A 21,067-nucleotide genomic window follows, 5' to 3' on the forward strand; every position below is an offset into this window, starting at 1 on the left:
AACAAAAGGCTATCTCTGGCTTTGCTCTTTGGCACTGTGCTCCCTGCCTGTCTTACAGTCTACAATCAAATCGCTATCTCATACCTTCTCATTGGCTCTCAAATAGCTTTGGTGGAAGTCGACCACCACCGTGGACAAATTAAAGACTTAAACAATCAATGAGACAAATCACCAGAGCTTTCAACGATTCTCTTTTCAAATGTGACCTGACATTTTGGCCTTTCATTTTGCCACAGAATACCCACTGAGTATTTTTTTTTTGTATTAGGTTATTGAGTTATATTTTGTTGCCTATTAAAAGCAGAAAAAGAGCTGGGCACTGGTGGCTCACACCTGTAATCCTAGCCATACAGGAGGCTGACATTTGAGGAGTACTGTTCAAAGCTAGTCCAGGCAGGAAAGTCCATGAGACTCTTATCTCCAATAAACCACAAAAAGCCAGAGGTGGAGCTGTGGCTCAAAACACTAGCCTTGAGGGGACAAAAACAAATAAATAAAAATAAGCCAGGATAGTAATCATATAGACACACCAGTGAAGATTTATTCATGGAATTCAGTCTTCATGCTAGAAAGTAAAGAGAGACTTGAACTTAGAGCCTCATGCCTACTAGGCTGTCACTCTACAACTTGAGCCATGCCTCTAACCCTAATTTTTTCTTAAATTGTTTTTAAATATCTGGAAATGCACTTTCAAAACTTGAGGAAGAGCCGTGATTTCTTTATATTATGAATGTCAGAGAACGTTGTTTCTATGTTATTTAATGGATGTTTGATTATTGCTATAGTATTTTATAAGTAGGAGAATACTGTGCAGCCAGGAAAGGGCTTCTAAACTTTAGGGGTATTGACTCAAAACCACAGAAATATCCTAAAGCATCTCCTAAACATCTCCTAAAGCAACCCCGGACCCCTTTTATGACAAGTCCTGTTCCTCATTCCTTGTAGATTATCTGTTGTTGTCTTGTTCTCTTGTCATTTCTCCATATGCAAATGCTTGTAGTTGGGTAGATGGTAAGCCCCTTGTAGGTAGGCACTGGGTTTTGCACTTTTGGTCTGACTGGAGGAGCAGGGCCTAGAGGTAGGGCACCACCTCTCTACCAAGGACACCTTTTCGCTGTGTGAGCTTCTGGGCCTGGAATCTGGACCCCTGGGGTCCTAAGCCCTTGATGCCTCCCCTAGATACTTCCACCAGGTGGCGCTCATTCCCCATCTCTACTGTGGGTGTCAGCGGCCACATTGCCCTTTGCTCCTTGCCCATTCCTTCTGCCATGGTAGTAAGGGGAGACTGGTGGTAGAAAGAGAATTCCAAATCAAGGCGAATCTTTCCACGTGTGAAAAGATCTCTAGGATCTAGGAAATACCTACAGAGTGGAGACTCTGTTGCTTGGCAAGGCCTTTTCCTTGAGCACAAATCCATTTGTACCATGTGACAGGTTGGCCAAGGTCTATTGCAAGGTGTTTTGTTGGTCTTATCAACTGGAATCTTAAGATTCCGCTTCTAATAGTGAAATCAGTAGCACTGTGGTGCGAGTCTTTGATGTCTTCTTTGGAGATGATCATTGTCAGAGAAAGACAGACAGGAGGGAGGTGGAACAGCTAGCTATACCTTGTACATTCAGAAGGCATAGCTATTTTTTGACATAAAAGTGAAATTCAGATTTGTATATCCTCAAACAATCTAGATTTTCTTTGTTCAGCAGGTGGTTTACCAAAGTAGGGTATGTATGATGTTTAAATATTCTGTAAGATGCAAGTAAAACAATGCTTTTAATACTTCAGTTGCAAAATTTGTGCCACAGGGGCTGGGAATATGGCTTAGTGGTACGATGCTTGCCTAGCATGCATGAAGCCCTGGGTTCGATTCCGTAGCACCACATAAACAGAGAAATCTGGAAATGGTGCTAGTCTTGAGCTAGTCTTGAGCTGAAGAGCTCAGAGACAGTGCCCAGGCCCTGAGTTCAAGCCCCACAATGGACAAAAAAAATATTGTGTCTCAGCTAGGTGCTGGTGGCTTACACCTATAATCCTAGTTACTCAGGAGACTGGGATCTGAGGATTGCAGTTCCAAGCCAGCCAGGGTTTTGAAAAGTCCCTAGGAGACTCTTATCTCCAATTACCACCAGAATACCAGAAGTGGTGCTGTGCCTCAAAGTGGTAGAGCATTAGCCTTGAGCAAAAGAATTCAGGGACAGGGGCCAGGCCCTGAGTTCCGTCCTCGTGATTAACAGAAAGGAAAGGAGAGCAGAGGAGAGGAAAGGAGAGGAGGGAGGGAGGGAGGGAGGGAGGGAGGGAGGGAGGGAGAGGGGAAGGAAGGAAGGAAGGAAGGAAGGAAGGAAGGAAGGAAGGAAGGAAGGAAGGAAGGAAGGAAGGAAGGAAGGAAAAGAGAAAGAAAAAAAAAGAGGCTTATGGATTTTCCTAACGGGCCTGGCTTTGAATCTACGGTTCTCAGCTCTCAGCCTCCTGAGTAGCTAGGATTACAGGCGCAAGCCACCAGTGCCTGGCTGTGGATCCTTTTCAAAATTCAGTAAGAAACTTTCTCCTCAGAAAATATCAATGCTATATATTCCTAAGAGGCCACGATGAGGGTAGGAAATAGGCCTATTTGTCAACACAAAGGTCTTTATGTCCACTGCAAAGTGGAAGGGGCAGCAGCTGTGACGGGGAAGGGAGGCTACAGAGACGAGGCGGGAAGAGGGACTCAGGCACAGGGAAATGGGACAGGGGATGGCGGGATGGGAGGGGGTGGGGAAAGGAGAGCTCATGTTATTTTTCTATTGGCAAAAATACGGTTGGAGAGGACCAGGATGAGAGGAAGAGGCAGCGTGCACACAGAGAGAAATCAACACAGAATGACAGGTTCTTGAGTGGCCAGAGCAAATGAGATGGAAAGGAAAGTAGATTGTGTGTGTGTGTGTGTGTGTGTGTGTGTGTGTGTGTGTGTAGCCACCCTGGATGGTAGTGTTTCTGCAGAGGAAAAGTGCAAAGTAGGCTCCATGCAAGTGATTTGGAATACTCCTTTCCGTCACTGCCTTTGATTAGGTGAAGACTACAAGCCACAGTCCTTAAAATAAAAAGTGTTTTTTTTTAAATTCTGCTGTTAGGACTTGAACTCAGGGCCTGGGCAATATCCCTTAGCTGTTTTGCTCAAGGCTGGTGCTCTACAGACCCTTGAGTCACAGCTCCGCTTCTGGCTTTTGGTGGTTAATTGGAGATAAGAGTCTCACAGACTTTTCTCCCAGAGCTGGCTTTGAGCCTCCATCCTCAGATCTCAGCCTCCTTGAGTAGCAAGGGTGACTTGGCTGAGCCACCAGGGCCCAGTGGATTGCAAGGTCTCTCTCTTGGTGTGGACCCCAAACTATTAGGCAGTCTTGAGTCAACTTCATGCCTCTTCTGTGTCTTTGAGGAGTAAGAGGTGTTGGAGCATGTGAGGGAGGTTGGTTGTCATAATACCTGGGAGTGCTCCTGGTGTTTGCTTCCCAGAACCAGTGATGTCATGGTCCTTCAATACAGCAGGTGCCTCAGCCAAGGATGATCCTACTCAAAGGTCCTGTGGTCACCAGGACCTTCCCTTAGAAAGGCACAATTACCTAGCTGTGCTGGCCCTCACAGGAGCATGGAAGGCTTGCTCACATCTCAGGGGCAGCTCTGGTTTTGTTCAAACAAAACCAGGCTTTGGCTAGATATTGACGAATGAGCAACCTTTTTGGACTTGGCGCTAGACCCACTGTATGTCAACTGAGATTGAGAATCACGTGTTGGACTTACCTCCTTTTTTTTTTTTTTTCTTTTGTATTTCAGATACTGTTGGGATTTTCAGCCCCAAGGTGAGTAGTGTTGGACCAGGTATAGTTTCAGACTAAAAATGAGTAGATGCTGTGCCTGTCTCTTCTTCTAAGTTGCTTCACAGAGTGGCCCTCCCTTTCTTCTTCCCTCCCTCCCTCCCTCCCTCCCTCCCTCCCTCCCTCCCTCCCTCCCTCCCTCCCTCCCTCCCTTCTTCCCTCTTTCCCTTCCTTCCTTGCTTCTTCTGTTCTTTTTCTTTGGGGGCGGGCAATGTTGGGGTTTAATTTCAACACTGAATTTGTCAGGCAGTTGCTCTACCATTTGAGCAATGTCCCCGTCCCCCCCCCCCCCACCTTTTTTTTGCTTTAGTTATTTCTCTACTAAGGGCCTTGGGTTCTTGCTCAGCGCTGGTCTCAGACAATGATCCTCCTAGGTATGGTCCTGTAGCTGGAACTACAAATGTCCACCACCGTGCCTGGCTTATTGGTTGAGATAGAGTCTTGCTCCCTGTCCCCTTGACTAGCTTTTAATTGTAATCATCCAGCTTTCCATCCCCTCCCTCCACAAGTAGCTGGGATTATAGGCAGGTGCCACCTGGCATGCCAGTAGCCATTTTTGAGGCAAGTTAGGTGGAGTGTTTAATTAGCTTTCCCCCTGCTGGGTACCCTTGTGCTTGCCTTTTAGCAGTAAGAAGTTCTATGTGTCTGCCTCCAGAGGAGATGGTTGCTGGGTTATTTTGTTTTCTTGAGCAGCTTTGTTAGAGACCAACAGGATCCTGTAGCATTCAAATAGAATGGAGTCCATATTAAACATCCCGGGCAGGTTCCAACTCAGTGAATCCTTCATTTGCTCCTGAAGTAAATTCCAATGCACTGTCTCCTCCATCACAGGGCCTTCCCTGGCCTTCGTGGCAGCAGGGAAATGTCAGAAGCGAGGCGGGCAGGGAAGTCCCGCGAGAACCCGCCGTGTAAGCTCATTCTCCTGCAAGCCCAGCGCGGCCATGGCGCTGCTAATTGCTTCCCTGCCATTGTTTCCCTGCTTTTTGCTTGATGAACCCAGCATCTGGCGTGATTCTAAAAAAGTACAGCAGACAGCTGTGTGTAAAATTAAAAACAGGGAGGGGGGAGGGACAGGGTTTAGAACACATATTTTTTTAAAGGTTCAAAATTGGGATTAAAAAATAATTAAACCGTTTGAGGGGATGTGGAAGGTGCTGTGTGCATCCGTTCTTCTTAGTTCTCTGAGAATGCCAGAAACAGCCTCCTGAATATTAATCACCCGCCGGCAGTTGCAAAGAGGCTGTTTAGAAATCTCAGAGAACCCCAGACTTGCAGATCAAACCTTCAAGGAGCTTTATAAACTGTTTGAAAAAGCACTGTAAACTTTTCCAAACCTTCCTTCCTTCCTTCCTTCCTTCCTTCCTTCCTTCCTTCCTTCCTTCCTTCCTTCCTTCCTTCTTTCCTTCTTTCCTCCCTTCCTTCCTCTCCCCTCCCTCCTTCCCCCTTCATTCTTTCTTTCCTTCCTCCCTTCTTTCCTTCCTTCCTCCCTCCCCATCTTTCTGTCTTTTTTTGTTGTTGATGTTTTCTGTTGTGGGGCTTGAACTCAGGGCCTGGGCATTGTCCCTGAGCTCTTTTGCTCAAGGCTGGGGCTCTACCGCTCTGAACCACAGCTCTACTTCCAGTTTCTAAGTGGTTAACTGGGGATAACACTCTCATGGGACTTTTCTGCCTAGGATGGCTTAGAACCACAATCCTCAGGTCTCAGCTTCCTGAGTAGCTAGGATTACAGGCATGAGCCACCAGTGCCCGGCCTGTCTTTCTTTTTGTGCTAGTACTGGGGCCTGGACTCAGGACCTTGTTCTCTTGAGCTTGGCTTTTCACTGGAGGCTAGCTAGCACTTGAGCCACAGCTCCACTTCTGGTTTTCTGGTGGTTAATTGGAGATAAGAGTCTCAGGGACTTTCCTACTTGGGCTGGCTTCAAACATGATCCTCAGATCTCAGCCTCCTGAGTAGCTAGGATTACAGGCATGAGCCATCAGCACCATATATCTAGTTTCCTTTCTTAAATGCTTTATGAGAGCTGGGCATGGTGGCTTGCATGTCTTTTTCTTAGTAGACACTTGAGGGGCAAGATTTCTGAGCTTGTTGCTCTGAAGCCTATTGAATGGAATTATGAATGTCAATGAATTTCTGGTCTCTCATAACCACATACTTGGAACATCAAGTTAGGACAACTAGCTGGGCACCGGTGGCTCATGCCTGTAATCCTAGCTAGTCAGGAGGCTGAGATCTGAGGATCATGGTTCAAAGCCAGCCTGGGTGGGAAAGCCCATGGGACTCTTATCTCCAATTAACCACCAGAAAACTGGAAGTAGCGCAAAAGTGGTAGAGTGCTAGACTTGAGCTGAAGTGCACAGGGATAGCTCAAGCTCAAGCCCCACGACCAACCCCAAAATAAAAAATTAAAAAAGGACTACAAGAAGCAAACGTTGAAACAGCCAAGAAAGACCATCTTTATCCTCCCACAAGGGGGTGGGACGGGCAATTCCCTTTGAAGTTGAAGAGAAGTGTTTTTGAATTAATGGACTGCATAGTGATTTTTCACTAAGTTGTATTTATGAAACAACTCTTTGCATTCATGCCAAAAGGTTTTAACACAGTCGTAAGTAGGCCTTATACAAAGAAACAGAGTCCAAATTTATGACGTGTTTGCAAATGGAAGAAAAAGTCTGCATTTACACGATTTGTAATTTATTGTGAAGTATCTTGCTTTCACTATGCCTGGAATGCTAATATTTTATAAACACAAGCATTGGTTATGGACCTAGAATATCCTAACCTATACTTACTCTTTTAAAAAAGGAGATTTCCAGCTTGTTTGGGGGAAATTAATGGGAGAATGGACACAGGATGACTCCTCTTGCCTTTGGCTTTGGCCCAGTCTTTAGAGCATCAACCATCTTGACAGCTGCTTTTGTGGCTTGACTTCTTTCAAGTATTTCTCCCCTTTCCTCATTTGCTATATTTTGTACAGATCAATCTTTAGAAAGTAGATGCACACACAAACTGACTTTGATACCTTTTTAATTATTTTCCTTCCTATCCATTTATTGCTCAGGTTAAGAGTGAAATAATGTGATGTGTATGGGTGGCTCGTGCCTGTAATCCTAGCTATCCAAGAGGCTGAGATCTGAGGACTGCAGTTCAAAGCCATTGGGAGGGGAAAGTCTGTGAGACTCTTATCTCCAATTATTTAGTGCATAAAAACAATCCAGAAGTAGAGGTGTGGTTCAAGTGGTAGAACTTTTGCCTTGAGCAAAAAAGCTCAGGGACAGTAGCCAGGTCTTGAGTTCAAGGTCCAGGAAAAGGATGCATATACACAAAAGTGTGAAATAATGCATTTGTAAATTAGTGTATTGTCTCAAAATGACCGTCAAAGAAACTAAGATTTTTTTCTGAAAAGAATTCCCTTTTTTGGCTTTTCTAAAGTTGAAATTTCTAAGATTTTTTTTTTTTTTTTTTGGCCAGTCCTGAGGCTTGGACTCAGGGCCTGAGCACTGTCCCTGGCTTCTTTTTGCTCAAGGCTAGCACTCTGCCACTTGAGCCACAGCGCCACTTCTGGCCATTTTCTGTATATGTGGTGCTTGGGAATCAAACCCAGGGCCTCATGTCTATGAGGCAGGCACTCTTGCTACTAGGCCATATCCCCAGCCCATTTCTTTGTTTTTTTGTTTTTTTTGTGTTTTTTTTTTTGCCAGTCCTGGGCCTTAGACTCAGGGCCTGAGCACCGTCCCTGGCTTCTTTTTTGCTCAAGGCTAGCACTCTGCCTCTTGAGCCACAGTGCCACGTCTGGCTGTTTTCTATATATGTGGTGCTGGGGAATTGAACCCAGGGCTTCATGTTTACAAGTCAAGCACTCTTGCCACTAGGCCATATTCCCAGCCCTGAAATTTCTAAGATTTTTATGTCTTTTCTAAATGCCCTTTACTGGAGTAGATATTAAGGCACAAGAAAGAAAAAAGAACTTTAATGCAGGTAAATCATGGACTCAGTTGCTACTTTTTGTATTCCCTGCAGAATGTACTGTGAATAAGAAAATTCATGCCAGGCATTGGCATTGGTGCCTGCCTATAATCCTAACTACTCAGGAGGCTGAGATCTGAGGATTGAGGTTTGAAGCAAGCCTAGGCAGGCAAATCTGAGAGACTCTTGTCTCCAACTAACCAGCAGAAAACTGGAAGTGGAGGTGCAGCTTGAGTGGTAGAGCATCAGCCTTGAATGAAAAAGCTAAGTGAGAGAGCAAGGCCCTGAGTTCAAGCCCTATTACTGTACTGGTGTGTGCACACACACACACAGTTATTCATTGGGTCATGTGTGAAATTCCAAGATTCCAAACAGCATCAGTAGTAGGGGACTAGTTCAATAAATGATGCTGTGTCCATTTCATGGAATGCTATGGAGTTTAAAGGAATATACACACACACACACACAGTGTCGTAAGACAATTAGGTAAAAATGACAATTTGACCAAACAATATTCAGCATGTTTCAGTGCCTGCCATCTATGTGTGTGTGAATGCGTGTGTGTGTGTCTGTGTGTGTGTGCATGTATAGAATGTTTGTGAAAGCACACACACAACTCAGCAATGGCAGTAGAGAGGTTACAGGTGTTAGTGGAAGAGAGAAGCTTTGTTTACGCCCTTTGCTACTATTAGAATTTTTAACCATTTGCTTGTATTATTCGTTAATTAACGAACCAAGTTAAAGGATCAATAAATCAGTATGAGCTACTATAGAGCACTCACTAAGATAAATGGTTGGGAAGAAAATGCAGGGTACAGATAGAACAAGTGTTCCCATTTGTTTAAAAAGACACAATGAGCCAGCCATAGTGGCACGCAATGAGGAGGATGAGGCAGGAGGACCATGAGTTCGAGACCAGCCTGGACAAAAAAGAAAAAAAAAGACATAAAGATACATATTACACACAGAGATGCTTGTATTTAGATAGAAAATTACACTAATATCTATTATTTATTTGTTTTAGCAGTAGTAGGTTTGGAGTCTGGGCCTCTTCCTTGCTAGGCAATCGCTCTACCACTTGAGCCACACCCCAGCCTTTATAGCTATATTTAACTAGAAAATGTAGGTAGATACCCTGAGAGAGACAAACGTAAGCTTGGAAACTGGTTTTCCCAGGTGGTATTGTCCCTGGGTCAACCTGGAAAGTCAGGTGAACATAGAAATTTTAGCATGCCAGTTAATGCCCATCAGAAATTTTGCCCCTGTGTGTGTGCACAAGTGTGTGTATGCACATGCATGTGTATGCTCATGTGTGTGTGCTTGTACTAGGACTTAAACTTAGGGCCTGTGCACTGTTCTTTAGCTTTTTCCCTCAAGGCTGGCACTTTACCTCTTGAACCACAGCTCTGCTTCTGGCTTTTTGCTGGTTGATTGCATATGTCTCACAGACATTCCTGCCCAGGCTAGCTTTGAACCATGATCCTCACATCTCTCTCTCCTGAGTAGTTAGGATTAGAGATGTGAGTCACCATCAGTCTAATAAGTTTTTATGTTCTAAACACAAAATATGGAGAGGGAAAAGCATAATTTGAAGAACCTAAAAAAACCAAACCCAACGTTTTTCGTTCTCCTGCTTACAACCTTCTTTGTGAGTATCTAGGTGACATCACTCCCCTTGGAACCCAGTGACATGTACATGACATTTAAAGGTCCAGTCATGTGACTGGTGGGCCCGCACCTATTAGCATTAATTTTTCATTTCTTTTTGCATCAACACATTCTTCTCTCAGGAACTTGCCTACCAGAATGGCGGAAGTATCGCTCACACAGGAAAGCGACTTCTTAGTTATGGGCAAGGGCGTTTATATGATGTGGGAAATAAAGCTTCCAGTTACTGCTGACTCTAGTGTGGTAAATAGTGGAAGAACAAGTTTTATGAATCCTATCTGTCCTTGTCAGCAGATGTTAATTTAACACACACACACATACACACACACACACACACACACACACATATACTCTTGCCTGCCTGAAACACTTGTCCATCACAATTTCTAAGAGGTATTTCCCCCTAGTTAAAATGATACCTCTTGTCTTTAAATGGGCACTTGGGCTAATGAAACCTCAATTTAAAAAAAAAATGGAAAAATAAGTTGGTGCTAGTATCAGATGCCTATAATCTCAGGAGGCTGAGACCTGAGGATCAAGGTTCAAAACTAGCCTAGTCAGGAAATTCCGTGAGATTTTGTAGTTGTTGTTTTTAATCTCTAATTAACCAGCAAAAAGTCAGAAGTGGAAGTGTGGTTCAAGTGGTAGTGTGGCAGAAAAAAAAAGAAGAAAAGAAAAAGAAAGAAAAGCTAATTGTGAGTGTGAGCGTCTGAGTTCAATCAACAAAACAAAATCACAACACTACTACTACAAGACATCTGAGCTGGGGATCGGCCCACTTCCTTCTTGAGCGTATGTGGCTTTGACAGCTCCTGTTTTCCTATCCCAGGTAACTGTTAGCATTACTGCTAATAAGAATTTAGAGATTTGATTCTCGACTTACTTTACCAACGTCAAAAGACACTAATTAATACCATAAATTCAAGTCATTCAGTATACTTTGCCTTTGAATAATGACGATGATTTATAAAAGTATACACATTTGGAGCCTGAACAGCTCAGCAGATGAAGACACAGGATGGCATGGGGTCAGAGCCTAGCTCTGCCATTTATGAATCACTTCCGTGACTTTGGGCAATTTATTTCATCTCTGTGTCATGTCTCCAGATGTTCACATCTGCATCTTTGGGACAGTAATCGATCCTAGGATTATTCTGAGGATTCAATAAGATGATACAAGAATCTTGACCCAGGGCTAGTACCCAGTAAGAACTCAGCAAGCTGTTTTATTAGTATTATTCTAGCTGATGTTCTCTCACAAGTCAAAGCCTGCTGTCGTTCATTTGAATAGTTCCAGAGTAAGAACTAAAGACTGAGAAAATAGTAGTCCAAAAGAAAATCACAAGCCAAGAATTCTAGATTATGGCTGCCTCATTGTTATATGGTGAGTGCATTTGCTTTAAAATGTATTTGTCCATGTATTAGCAGATACTTAGGTTTATATGTTTTTTAATTCATTCAAAATCTCGTTACTATCGAAAATATTCCAACTCAGCAGGTTCTATTAAGTACCAAAGAGCAATAATGGTGGAATGTGATCGTGTAAAGCCAGGATGGCTGCTGACAGGCTGTAATTTGCTTTATGAAGTGTGGTTGTCACACACACAATGATCTGGTTTGCATTTGTGGCTTTCCCGACCTCCACTTCGTAAATATCCAGTAGATGTGCTTTTATTTGCAATCAAAGAAGGGTTGGGGGAAAAAAAAACCCAATCTTCATATTTTCTGGAAGGGCAAAAGCAGGTATAGAAGAGTTCATATGGCTACTTCTCCCTCCCCCCTTTTCCTTTTTGTTTTTTTTTTTTTTTAATCTTTCTTTCTCTCTGTCTTTCATATTTTTCCCTTTTTAGACCTAGAATGATGCTACGCACTGCAGCTCACCCTAGTGGTCAAAATGAAAACCTGCACCCATAAGGATCATTTTCTTGAAAGGGAGGGGGGGTGGGGGGAATCCTTCCAATTGGCTCCCGCAGGGGATTTTCCTGCCCAATCCACCACTGACAGATATAGTTCATGTGAGAATATTACTAAGCTGGGCTGCCCATTGGACTCACAGGTGTTTTGTTGTGATTGGACTAGGAGTTGCTAATCAATTTGGTTCTATTTTGGAACATTTTGACAGCTACCCTTTGCAAATGCTATCTCTGGGGGTTCTTAGGAATTTTGTTATTCTTAGCACGATTATGTATTTAGCAAACAGTGTCTTGTTAGTCTTAAGTGCTAAGTCTTATACATTCAAACCTCACTGGATCAACTTTTAAAAAAAATGATAAAAGCTGGGCTCTGGTGGCTCACTGCTGTAACCCTAGCTACTCAGGAGGCTATGATCAGAGGATTGGGGTTCAAAGCCAGCTGTGGGTAAGAAAATCTATGAGACGCTTTATCTTCAAGTAACTACCAAAAAGCCAGAATTTGAAGCCGTGGTTCAAGAGATAGACCACTACACTTGAGTGAAAAAGCTCAGGGACAGCACCGGGGCTGAGTTCAAGCCCCAGTTATCAGCATTAAAAAAAAAAGAAGAAGAATGATGCCTAGAAACTATCTTTACCTGGATTATCATTTGTTCAGTAGAGTTAATAGCTTTCAGTACTATTTCACTCACTGCTAGGACCTTGGGGATAAAGAAGAATATTCATACATTGAATTATGGGTATATGTAGAAAGGATAAAAAAGATGAGCAGGAAGTCAGATTGTATAGAACAGAGAAGAATCAGAGACCTTCGCCACGTGTGGATTAATCACAAGAGCTAGCCACGCAAGTCCAAATGGATATTTAGAAGTCGGTGAAGCTTCTCAGCTATTGTACAGGAAACACCGTACATTTTCTAATGCATGACAATGTGCCAAATGGTGCCATTTATAATCAGGTATTGACAGAACTTCAGCTTTGGTGGTGCAAATGGGGTCCATAATATTTTTACATGTGAATAACATTTCACATTATATGGTGACATCCTTACCCCAACACATTGCTTTAGTTGGGGCAAGATTCAGTAATGTAGGTGAATGGTTATAATAAGGAATTATAAGCTGCCATTTTGCTAATCTTAACGATAGCTCAGCTTTGGGAACTGCTTTACGATGAAATTGGTCCATGAAAATCTGGCAATGTTAATGCTATCAAGCATGAAAACTAAGTGGATTTGGATCAGAGAACTTTATTTATGGCATTTTAGGGAGGATTTATTAGTTTAAAGAAAGGGAGTTGTGTGTCTCATGGGTTTTTAAATATTAAATAGAGTAGGAAGTCATGTGCTCACTCCTAACTGCGATAACAATAATAAGAAAACCCAAAAAAGTTTACCATCTGACATTCATTTCAGTGTTCTTGTATTAACCAAAGATATGGGACAAAGTAATAACAAACCCTAGAAAGTTCCTAGCCATTCCATAGAAATGGTCAGATACAGATGGACTATTATAGCTCATAATTCATTTGAAGAGAAATCAAAGATGATGACTTATACTAGCCTGAAAAAATTACCTTTACATATTGGATAAGCAAGTGTATATTTGTATGTTTTAGCTGTTATTTGTTCTGCTATTTTGCTGGTGGTGGTGGTGGTGGTGGTGGTGTGTGTGTGTGTGTGTGTGTGTGTGTGTGTGTGTGTGCTGTTATTGGAGCACAAACTCAGAACCTTATGCCTTTTACTTGGTATTTTTCACTCAAGGCTGTTGCTCTACCACTTGAGCCACACTTCCACTTCGGCTTTTTGCTGGTTAATGGGAGATAAAAACCTCATGGACTTTTTCCTACCTTATTTCAAACAGCTTCCTGAGTAGTGAGGGTTATAAGCATGATTATAGCCAACGACACCCAGCTTGCTGCATTCTTTTTTAAATACTCGACTTCTTTCGTCTTATTTCCTTGGTAAAAATCATCACTGTACCCCATTTTCGTCCCTAAATGGTACCTGTGTGTTCAGGACTAGATAGGTTTGCTGTGAGTGAAAATAGCTACAAGAGTAACATCATGGTTCATTTTTCCCTCTGTTTCATTTGGAATTGAAATAGTCATTGCAAGTTTTTTTTCTTTATCAATTTAATTCACTTCTCCATAAAGTTTATGGAGCAGCAACAGCTGGTTGTATCTGTGGCAGAAAAAGCCAACTTCTAGTGGCCAGCCTATTGTTTCAGAATTAAGGAGGGAAACTCATTAACCGTTAATGAAAACGCAGGGAATAAAAAAACAAATAGCACAGAAACCCTGGCAAATAATTACCTTACACCTGACACAAAACTGCTTTATCTTTCTGCTCCAACCTTTGGCAATTCCCAACTTATCACTCTATGGAGCACGAATGAAATTGAGTTTGACTCTCCGCAAAAGAACAATCGAGAAATCATGTCCCTTATGGGCCCCTGAGCACAGATACTCAATGGAGAACCTGCCATTGAATATACGAATGAGGGGACATAGCACACAATTCTTCCGATGCTTAGGAGAGAAGAGCAAATTACCAGCTAATAGCAGGTGAACCCTTAATATAGTTCCCCCAGATCTTGCTTAGAAATACAAAGAGAAAGGCGGGAGGTAGTGGATGTGATTAATGGAGATATGGCGTGTTAAAATCTATATCCGAATAGAAATATATCGATTCTGGGAGCGCTGTGGTGGGGAAATGTGTCTCTAGTGGCCGTGGGTCTGGTTTGTGCGAAGGCCACTCTAAGCAGATGGAGTTCGAAGCCCTAATTGTGGAGCTGCTGAGTGGAAATGTCTGTCACTATGGTTTGCCATCATTTATGTCCGATCCCTCTGGACCCCAGTGGCGGCCACTCGGAGCTGCTGGGGTCAGAGCTGTAGACCAATTCAGAGAACACGCACGGTGAGGTTTTAAAGGAAAATGATACTCTAAACTTATGCAAACCCAACATGGCCCCGGTAATCGTTAATGCTTCTATAAAACTTTTCACCCATGCATCTCGAATGGCCGCAATCATTTTTAATTACACAGGAGTGTGTATTTACACGGCATTACACGGCTAGATTCGGTGGGAGCCCCGGGGAGTTGAGATCTGACATTAAACACCCTTAGCACAACATCTTCATCATCACCACAAACTAATGGCGCTGAAGTGTGGGGCATCTTTTTAATCACTCCCCATCCCCAACCACAGCCAGCTCACCCAGCTCTGTTCCTTACCTTGGGTGTATTCCTTCCTTGTTGCCTATGTGACAGGGCACAGGCTGGCATTTGGCACAAGGGTGGGCTGTTCAGAAGCCCACTTTGGGTAATGAGTAATCGTCGGCCATAGCATTGAGGAGCAATGGCTTTCCCTGTGGAAGCTGGCAAGTCGTGTGAGCTCCAGGCAGGTGCTCCGTGGAGGGGCTAGTCAGGAGGATGCGAATGGAATGGGATGGAATCCAGGCTTGGGTCCTGGAACAGAGAAGGGGCATTGATGAGCCATTTTGTGAAATGCAGATCAAGTCTGTACTTGACTTAACATGCCAGTCAGTGTTCATTTCTTGGTTTGGGCAGATGTATTTTAGTTACGGAAGGTGGGGTTGAAGGATATATCTGTACAACACTTGTATAAGGCTAAAGTGTTCACAGAATACAAAGTTCATTAACAACACAAGCCAGGTGCCAGTGGCTTATGCCTGTAATCCTAGCTACTCCTGAGATCTGAGGATTGAGGTTCAAAGCCAGTCCAGGCAGGAAAGTCCATGAGACTCTTAGCACCAATCAATCACCAAAAAGATGGAAATGGAGGTGTGACTCAAATGGTAAAGCATCAGGCTTGAGCAGAAAACAAATCCTAAGGGATAGTGCCTGGGCCTTGTGTTCAAGCCCTAGTACAACAAAACAAAAACCATTCCTGATCTGCATTTTTAAAATGCTAGAATATATATGATTATGTTTTCCCCCTTTGGTAGATCTCTCTGATTGCTGAAGCCATCAGCAAGTTTTGAAGCTAGAATGATAGTTGAAAAGCATCTTTCCTTGCCAATCAAACCATTTTATTATTATCATTATTATTAAGATTTTTGATTTGGCTCAAAATAAAAATTCCTTTTAACACTGAAGCTCACTTCAAGTTTCTAGCCAGGTAATTCATTTACATTGTTGTTGAGCATGTAATTTTGGTGGATTTGCTATGCTGTAAAATTTGAGCATTTTAACCCTCTGCCCTGCATTTGAGGTATTGGTTTTTCTTCTAGTTATTATGGAAATTGCACAGTAATGCTTCACACTTAAAGCTTTGTATCTTGATCAGTGAATTAATAAAGGAGAACATTTCTTCTGGTTTTAGCCAGTGACTGTTGTATATGTTCAATTTTATTTTCTACAATGAACTCTCCAGTTTATTTTAAAGTCTTCTAGCTGCAGGTGTTCAACTAAATTATAGGCATCTACTTACCACTGAGCATTTGAAGAAGAGTCTAGATATAATCATCTAATTTATGGAGAGAGTAGGCCGCAACCATTCTCTCTTTTATTTTTAAATCATTTTATATCCTCCCCATCCTTCGAGTTTAATTGTAGGAAATAAACCTTTACAGGGAGGCAATAGAGATTCTATGTAAGCTGTTTGCTTTCACTGCTCCCTGGTTGAAATCCACGGCCAAAACCCTACAATGTTTACTGAGATTAGCATTGGTGATTTTCTTTGGAAATTAGTATTTGAGATCCTATGAAATTCAATTGCAAATCCCTTTTTCGTGTTTGTGAAATGAACTAAGCAGATGTCCGGGCTCTTTTATCAGCAGACTTACTCTCCGTTTCGGGGATTTTTAAAGAAAGCCATTTGTACCGCTTTCATTTTCTTCCGGTTTCTGAATGCGCTAACATCTTCCGCCTGAACCTTTTAAAGTATCATAATAGCATCGGCCACTTCTACAAAATACAATTCGATGTAGGTTGAAAACACCCAAACGGGATTAGCTTTTGTTTTTAATTGCATAATTTGGTATCGGATATACATTCCCTTTTATCAAAGTCATTTTGCCCAACAAATATTACCTTCTTAGAGCTTTTAGAATTCCTAAGAGGCTGGTCGCCTAGGCTATAAACTAGAATTACAGAGAGAGAACTTTATTAAGGTTGCAAAGCAAGTAGTGATTTAAATAGGAATAAAAACCCAGCAAAGTGTGGGTTCTCTCCATGTTTATGTCCCTTACTTTTCATAGAAAGATAAGATATTGACTTTGCTGCATTATATTAGAGATACCAGGTTAACCCTTTGGGTCACTTCTTCTATTTCATTTGGGAGTAGAAAGAAAAACAAGGCATTGTGGGTAAAGGTTGTAATTGATAGGGGGAGGGGGCATTCGCTAGGTTTTCTTTTTAAGTGTGATGGAGAAATTTCTCTCTTCCCATTCTAAGCAAACAGTTCCTCAGTTCTAGGGACTTAACCTGAGTGGAAAATTTCCCACCTAGCCAAGTTGATTCTTGAGATTCTTTCTCTTTTTCTTCCTATGTTAATGGGTAGTGGGCATGTTTATCAGGTAAAGGAAACATTGATTTTTTTTTTTTTGTAAGTACCAGAAGAGATCTATACATGCCTTTATAAAGATGCCCAAAGGACGACCTCTTCTTTTGCATTCCTCAGGAGGCGACCTTGGGCAGGACAGCTCGGATGACAGTCACAGTGTGAGTCACGGCCCGCCTCTCGCAGCCGACGCCCCCTTCCCGTCAGATTATCAGGATGAGGGTGAGTGTCATCTTTCTGCGTTTCAGGGCTCCCACCTTTGTTACCTTTCACCCCTCCATCTTCGACGTCTGTCATTTTAAGTCCAGCAGTGGGTCTCTGTATCAATCATCACCCATTTACAATGAACAGCTATTTACTCCATGGTGGTACCGATCCTCCTGGGTAATTCAATACTCCCAACGTGAATGGATTGAGGGAAGTACGAGTTCCACACTGGAGCCGGAAGACATCATGATCGATCTCATTATACAAACAGTACATCAAAAGCCAGGAGAGCCACTTAAGATCGCCAATCTTTAGGGTCTTTTGGCTTCACGGAAGGGCATGGAAATCCAAGTTTCCATTTAATCTACGTGATAATTAGATTATTAATTTATTTTGGATCATTTGAGACCCCTGAGCCTGTTAAGTACTTGGTGTGTGTGCCAATACTGAGGCTTGAACTCAAGGCCAGGGTGCAGTCCCTTAGCTTTCTCACTCAAGGCTAGTACTCTACCAATTGGGTCACACCTCCATTCCTGCCTTTCTGCTGGTTAATTGGAAATATAAGTCTCATGGACTTTCCTGCCTGGGCTGGCTTCGAACCATGGCTCTCAGACTTCAGCTTCCTGAGTGGCTAGGATTACAGGCGTGAGCCACATGGAGAAGGGAAAAACGGCTGCACTACCGTATGGATTTATCCAAAACATTGGTTTTACTCAACTAGCTAGGGAGGGGAAGCGTTCAAGAATTAAATTGTTATATATGTTATTTTTATTTTTTAAAATTAAATGGTCTGTCACTGTGGAATGCAAAGCATTCCTGAAGTTTTAAGGTCCACAATGTAAAGATTTGGGCCCAGTGGCTGCCATGTTCTGTCTGGGACTCAGATTTCCCAAGAGTGGGACAGCCCAGGGCTTTGCTGGCGTCGGCCTTGTGAGCAGAAGGTTGGTTCGGTCACAGTGGATGGTCTGTGCTTTTCTCAGAGTCTCTCTTATGCCTCCTGGGGGCAGGGTGAAGGTAGACAGAAGCTGCTAAACTGAATATTCATTTGGGAACATATTCTTCGCTTCCAGGTTAGGAAATAAAGTTGGCCACTATTTTCTGTTCCTCTTTATTCACCTGTAACCTTTCCGTGTCTTTCTCTTCCAAATTTCAAAAGTAAGATTGTCTCCAATTTTTCTCCCTCTCTCTTTTTACTTGTTCATTGATTTGGATTTCATCTAGGCCTTTTGATGAGTCGTAATTTTCTCCCTTTCATTGAACTGATAACCTTTACCTCAGAAACTGTGGAGGGAACCACCAGAAACCTTTTTCTGGTGCTTGAGCTTTTTGTACAGCAATAAAATTGCTAATACCAATGGGTTAGAAATTGGGTTTTACAAAGTAAGATCTCTGGTGGTTTAGATTTCACATGAATCACACTGTTGGAATGGGAAGCTTAATAATTACCTAGGTATATAATTAATAATTGTAGAAAATTAACAGTGCAAAACATGAAGAAACCAACCTTTCCTTTGGCTTTGATTAATCTAATGCTTGACAGAATTAGAACAATAGTGCCTCATTAATCCATAGGTCACCTATTTGGTATTTCCAACTTCGCCAAACACAGCTGAGCACACAATGAGGAAGCCAGAAAGACCTCTAAGTGCAATGGATGGTAGTGAAACCCGACTTCACACTTGTGGACCTTGTTCTTGGTAGAGTCCTCAGGGGCCCTCACTGGGGGAAAGTCTTATAAGTTTCTAACCTTTGATTTCCCAGCCAAGTGTATATTCATATTCATAAGAGTATGCTAAGCCAAGTGTGGTGGCACACGACTGTATTCCCAGTACTTAGGAGGCTGAGGCGGGGAGATCAGAGTTCAAGTCTAACCTGAAATAATTAGTATTAACAGTCTCCAAAACAAAACACAAAGAAGATTTTTTTTTTTTTGGCCAGTCCTGGGGCTTGAACTCAGGGCCTGAGCACTGTCCCTGGCTTCTTTTTGCTCAAGGCTAGCACTCTGCCACTTGAGTCATATCGCCACTTCTGGCCATTTTCTGTATATGTGGTGCTGGGGAATCGAACCCAGGGATTCAAGTATACGAGGCAAGCGCTCTTGCCACTAGGCCATATCCCCAGCCCCACAAAGAAGATTTTTTTTAAAAAAGTATGATAAAGCTAATAGCAAATGCCCTTGAGGTAAGAATCGTGGGAATAGCTAAAATTTTATATAGAAAAAAAATCTATAAATAGAATTTGTATAGGAATTTTAAAAAATAGGAGCCTTGGTCTTTTTTGTATTATAGAGAAAATGGCCAAAACTCTTCTAAGAGCACTTAGTACCTGAATAAGTGGAACCATGAAAACTTGCATTTATTGAGCACTTACTATGTGCTGTGCATCATGGTCAAAGCACTTGGCATATGTCATTTAACCCTCAGAACAGTCTTAAGAGATGGAGAGTAGAATTATCCTTATTTTCCAGTTAAGGAAACAAACTCAAGAGAGTTAACGTCTTTAAGATTGTGCAGCTAATAAGTAGCAGTACCAGGATTTATACCTATGTAGTTTGGATTTAGAAGCTCTGATCTTAATCACTTTAGCTTCCTGACCAATCTCCTCTAAATTTTCCCCAACAATGGATTTATATTCCACATATTTTGGTTCCAATTATGCAACTACAAATAGGATGTTTAAGTGTCTGCAAAGTACTGAGTCTAGTACAGAGGCTGAGTGCTTGTGGCATAAGAGACAAGATGATTGTTTGTTCCCCTTCCCTGAGAATTATTATGAAAATGAAAAGAGGCTTCTAGAATAATCAGAGCTGACCTGGGTGCCACTGGCTCACACTTGTAATACGAGTTACTCAGGAAATGGAGATCTGAGCATCATGGTGTGAATGCAGCCAAGGCAGAAAAGTTCATGAGCCGCTTAGCACTATTGAACTAGCAAAAGGCTGGAAGTAGAGCCATGGCTCAAGAGGTAGAGCATCAGCCTTAAGTGAAAAAGCCAAGCCCTGAGTTCAAGCCCCAGTATTGATGCGCATGTGCACACATACCAATACACACACACACAGACACACACACACACACACACACACACACACACCTTGAGCAAATGTTGTCCCCTGTTAATGTAATTTCCCATTATGCAGAATACTAACACTTGATATGCTGTGGATTCTGGACCTTAAACACTATATTTTTAGAGAGTCCAGGATAATCCACAGCACTGTGCAAGCAGTAGCCACAACCCTTGTCTCCTTGGAGCTGCCCACCTCACTGGAGAAATGCCCAGAGTAGACACATGAGCAAATACCAAGTGACTGTCCCCATTTGCCAGTGAGATCTTCTCCTTACTTGTGTGTTGTAGAAACAGCCATTTCGGGCCTTTGCAAGTTTATCTTTATGTGTTCTTTTTTGGTGTTTTTGTTTGGTTTGGTTTGGTTTTTGCCAGCCCTGTGGCTTGAACTCAGGGCTTGAGCACTGTCCCTGGCTTCTTTTTGCTGAAGGCTAGCACTCTACCACTTGAGCCACAGCGCCACTTCTGGCCATTTTCTATATATATGGTGCTGAGGGATCGAACCCAGGGCGTCATGTATACGAGATGAGTACTTTACCACTAGGCCATATTCCTAGCCCCACTATCCTTATTTTTTTTTTAAGTCAGAATATTTCCATTTTGTGATCTCCCACTGAGCCAGCCAGAACAGTGTCTTAAAGGTGGAATTACAAAAGCACACTAGTCTGACCACTTCCATAGCATTTGTATTGAGAAGCAATGACCACAGTGCATGCTGGGTGTGGGTCACATCTTCATAGATATGACAAAGAGAGAGAGAGAGAGAGAGAGAGAGAGAGAGAGAGAGAGAGAGAGAGATTCCTAGCCAGGTACACAACAAAAAATAAATAAATAAAAGCCCAAGGTTACAGACTAAGCCATGCATGAAAATAAGACTGCTGCTACCTACTC

General features: G+C 42.5%; 1 protein-coding gene across 2 annotated transcripts in view; it reads left to right on the forward strand.

The window, feature by feature from the left end:
• Skap1 (src kinase associated phosphoprotein 1) overlaps window positions 1–21,067 on the forward strand; it is a 266,764-nt gene that overhangs the window by 31,745 nt on the left and 213,952 nt on the right. For both annotated transcript variants that reach the window (XM_048365024.1, XM_048365025.1), the window contains 2 exons: window positions 3,799–3,824; window positions 17,027–17,128. In XM_048365024.1, the coding sequence (XP_048220981.1) occupies window positions 3,799–3,824; window positions 17,027–17,128 (128 nt within the window). The remainder of the gene's footprint in view (window positions 1–3,798; window positions 3,825–17,026; window positions 17,129–21,067) is intronic.

This window comes from Perognathus longimembris, chromosome 17, assembly GCF_023159225.1.
Source record: "Perognathus longimembris pacificus isolate PPM17 chromosome 17, ASM2315922v1, whole genome shotgun sequence".
NCBI lineage: Eukaryota > Metazoa > Chordata > Mammalia > Rodentia > Heteromyidae > Perognathus > Perognathus longimembris.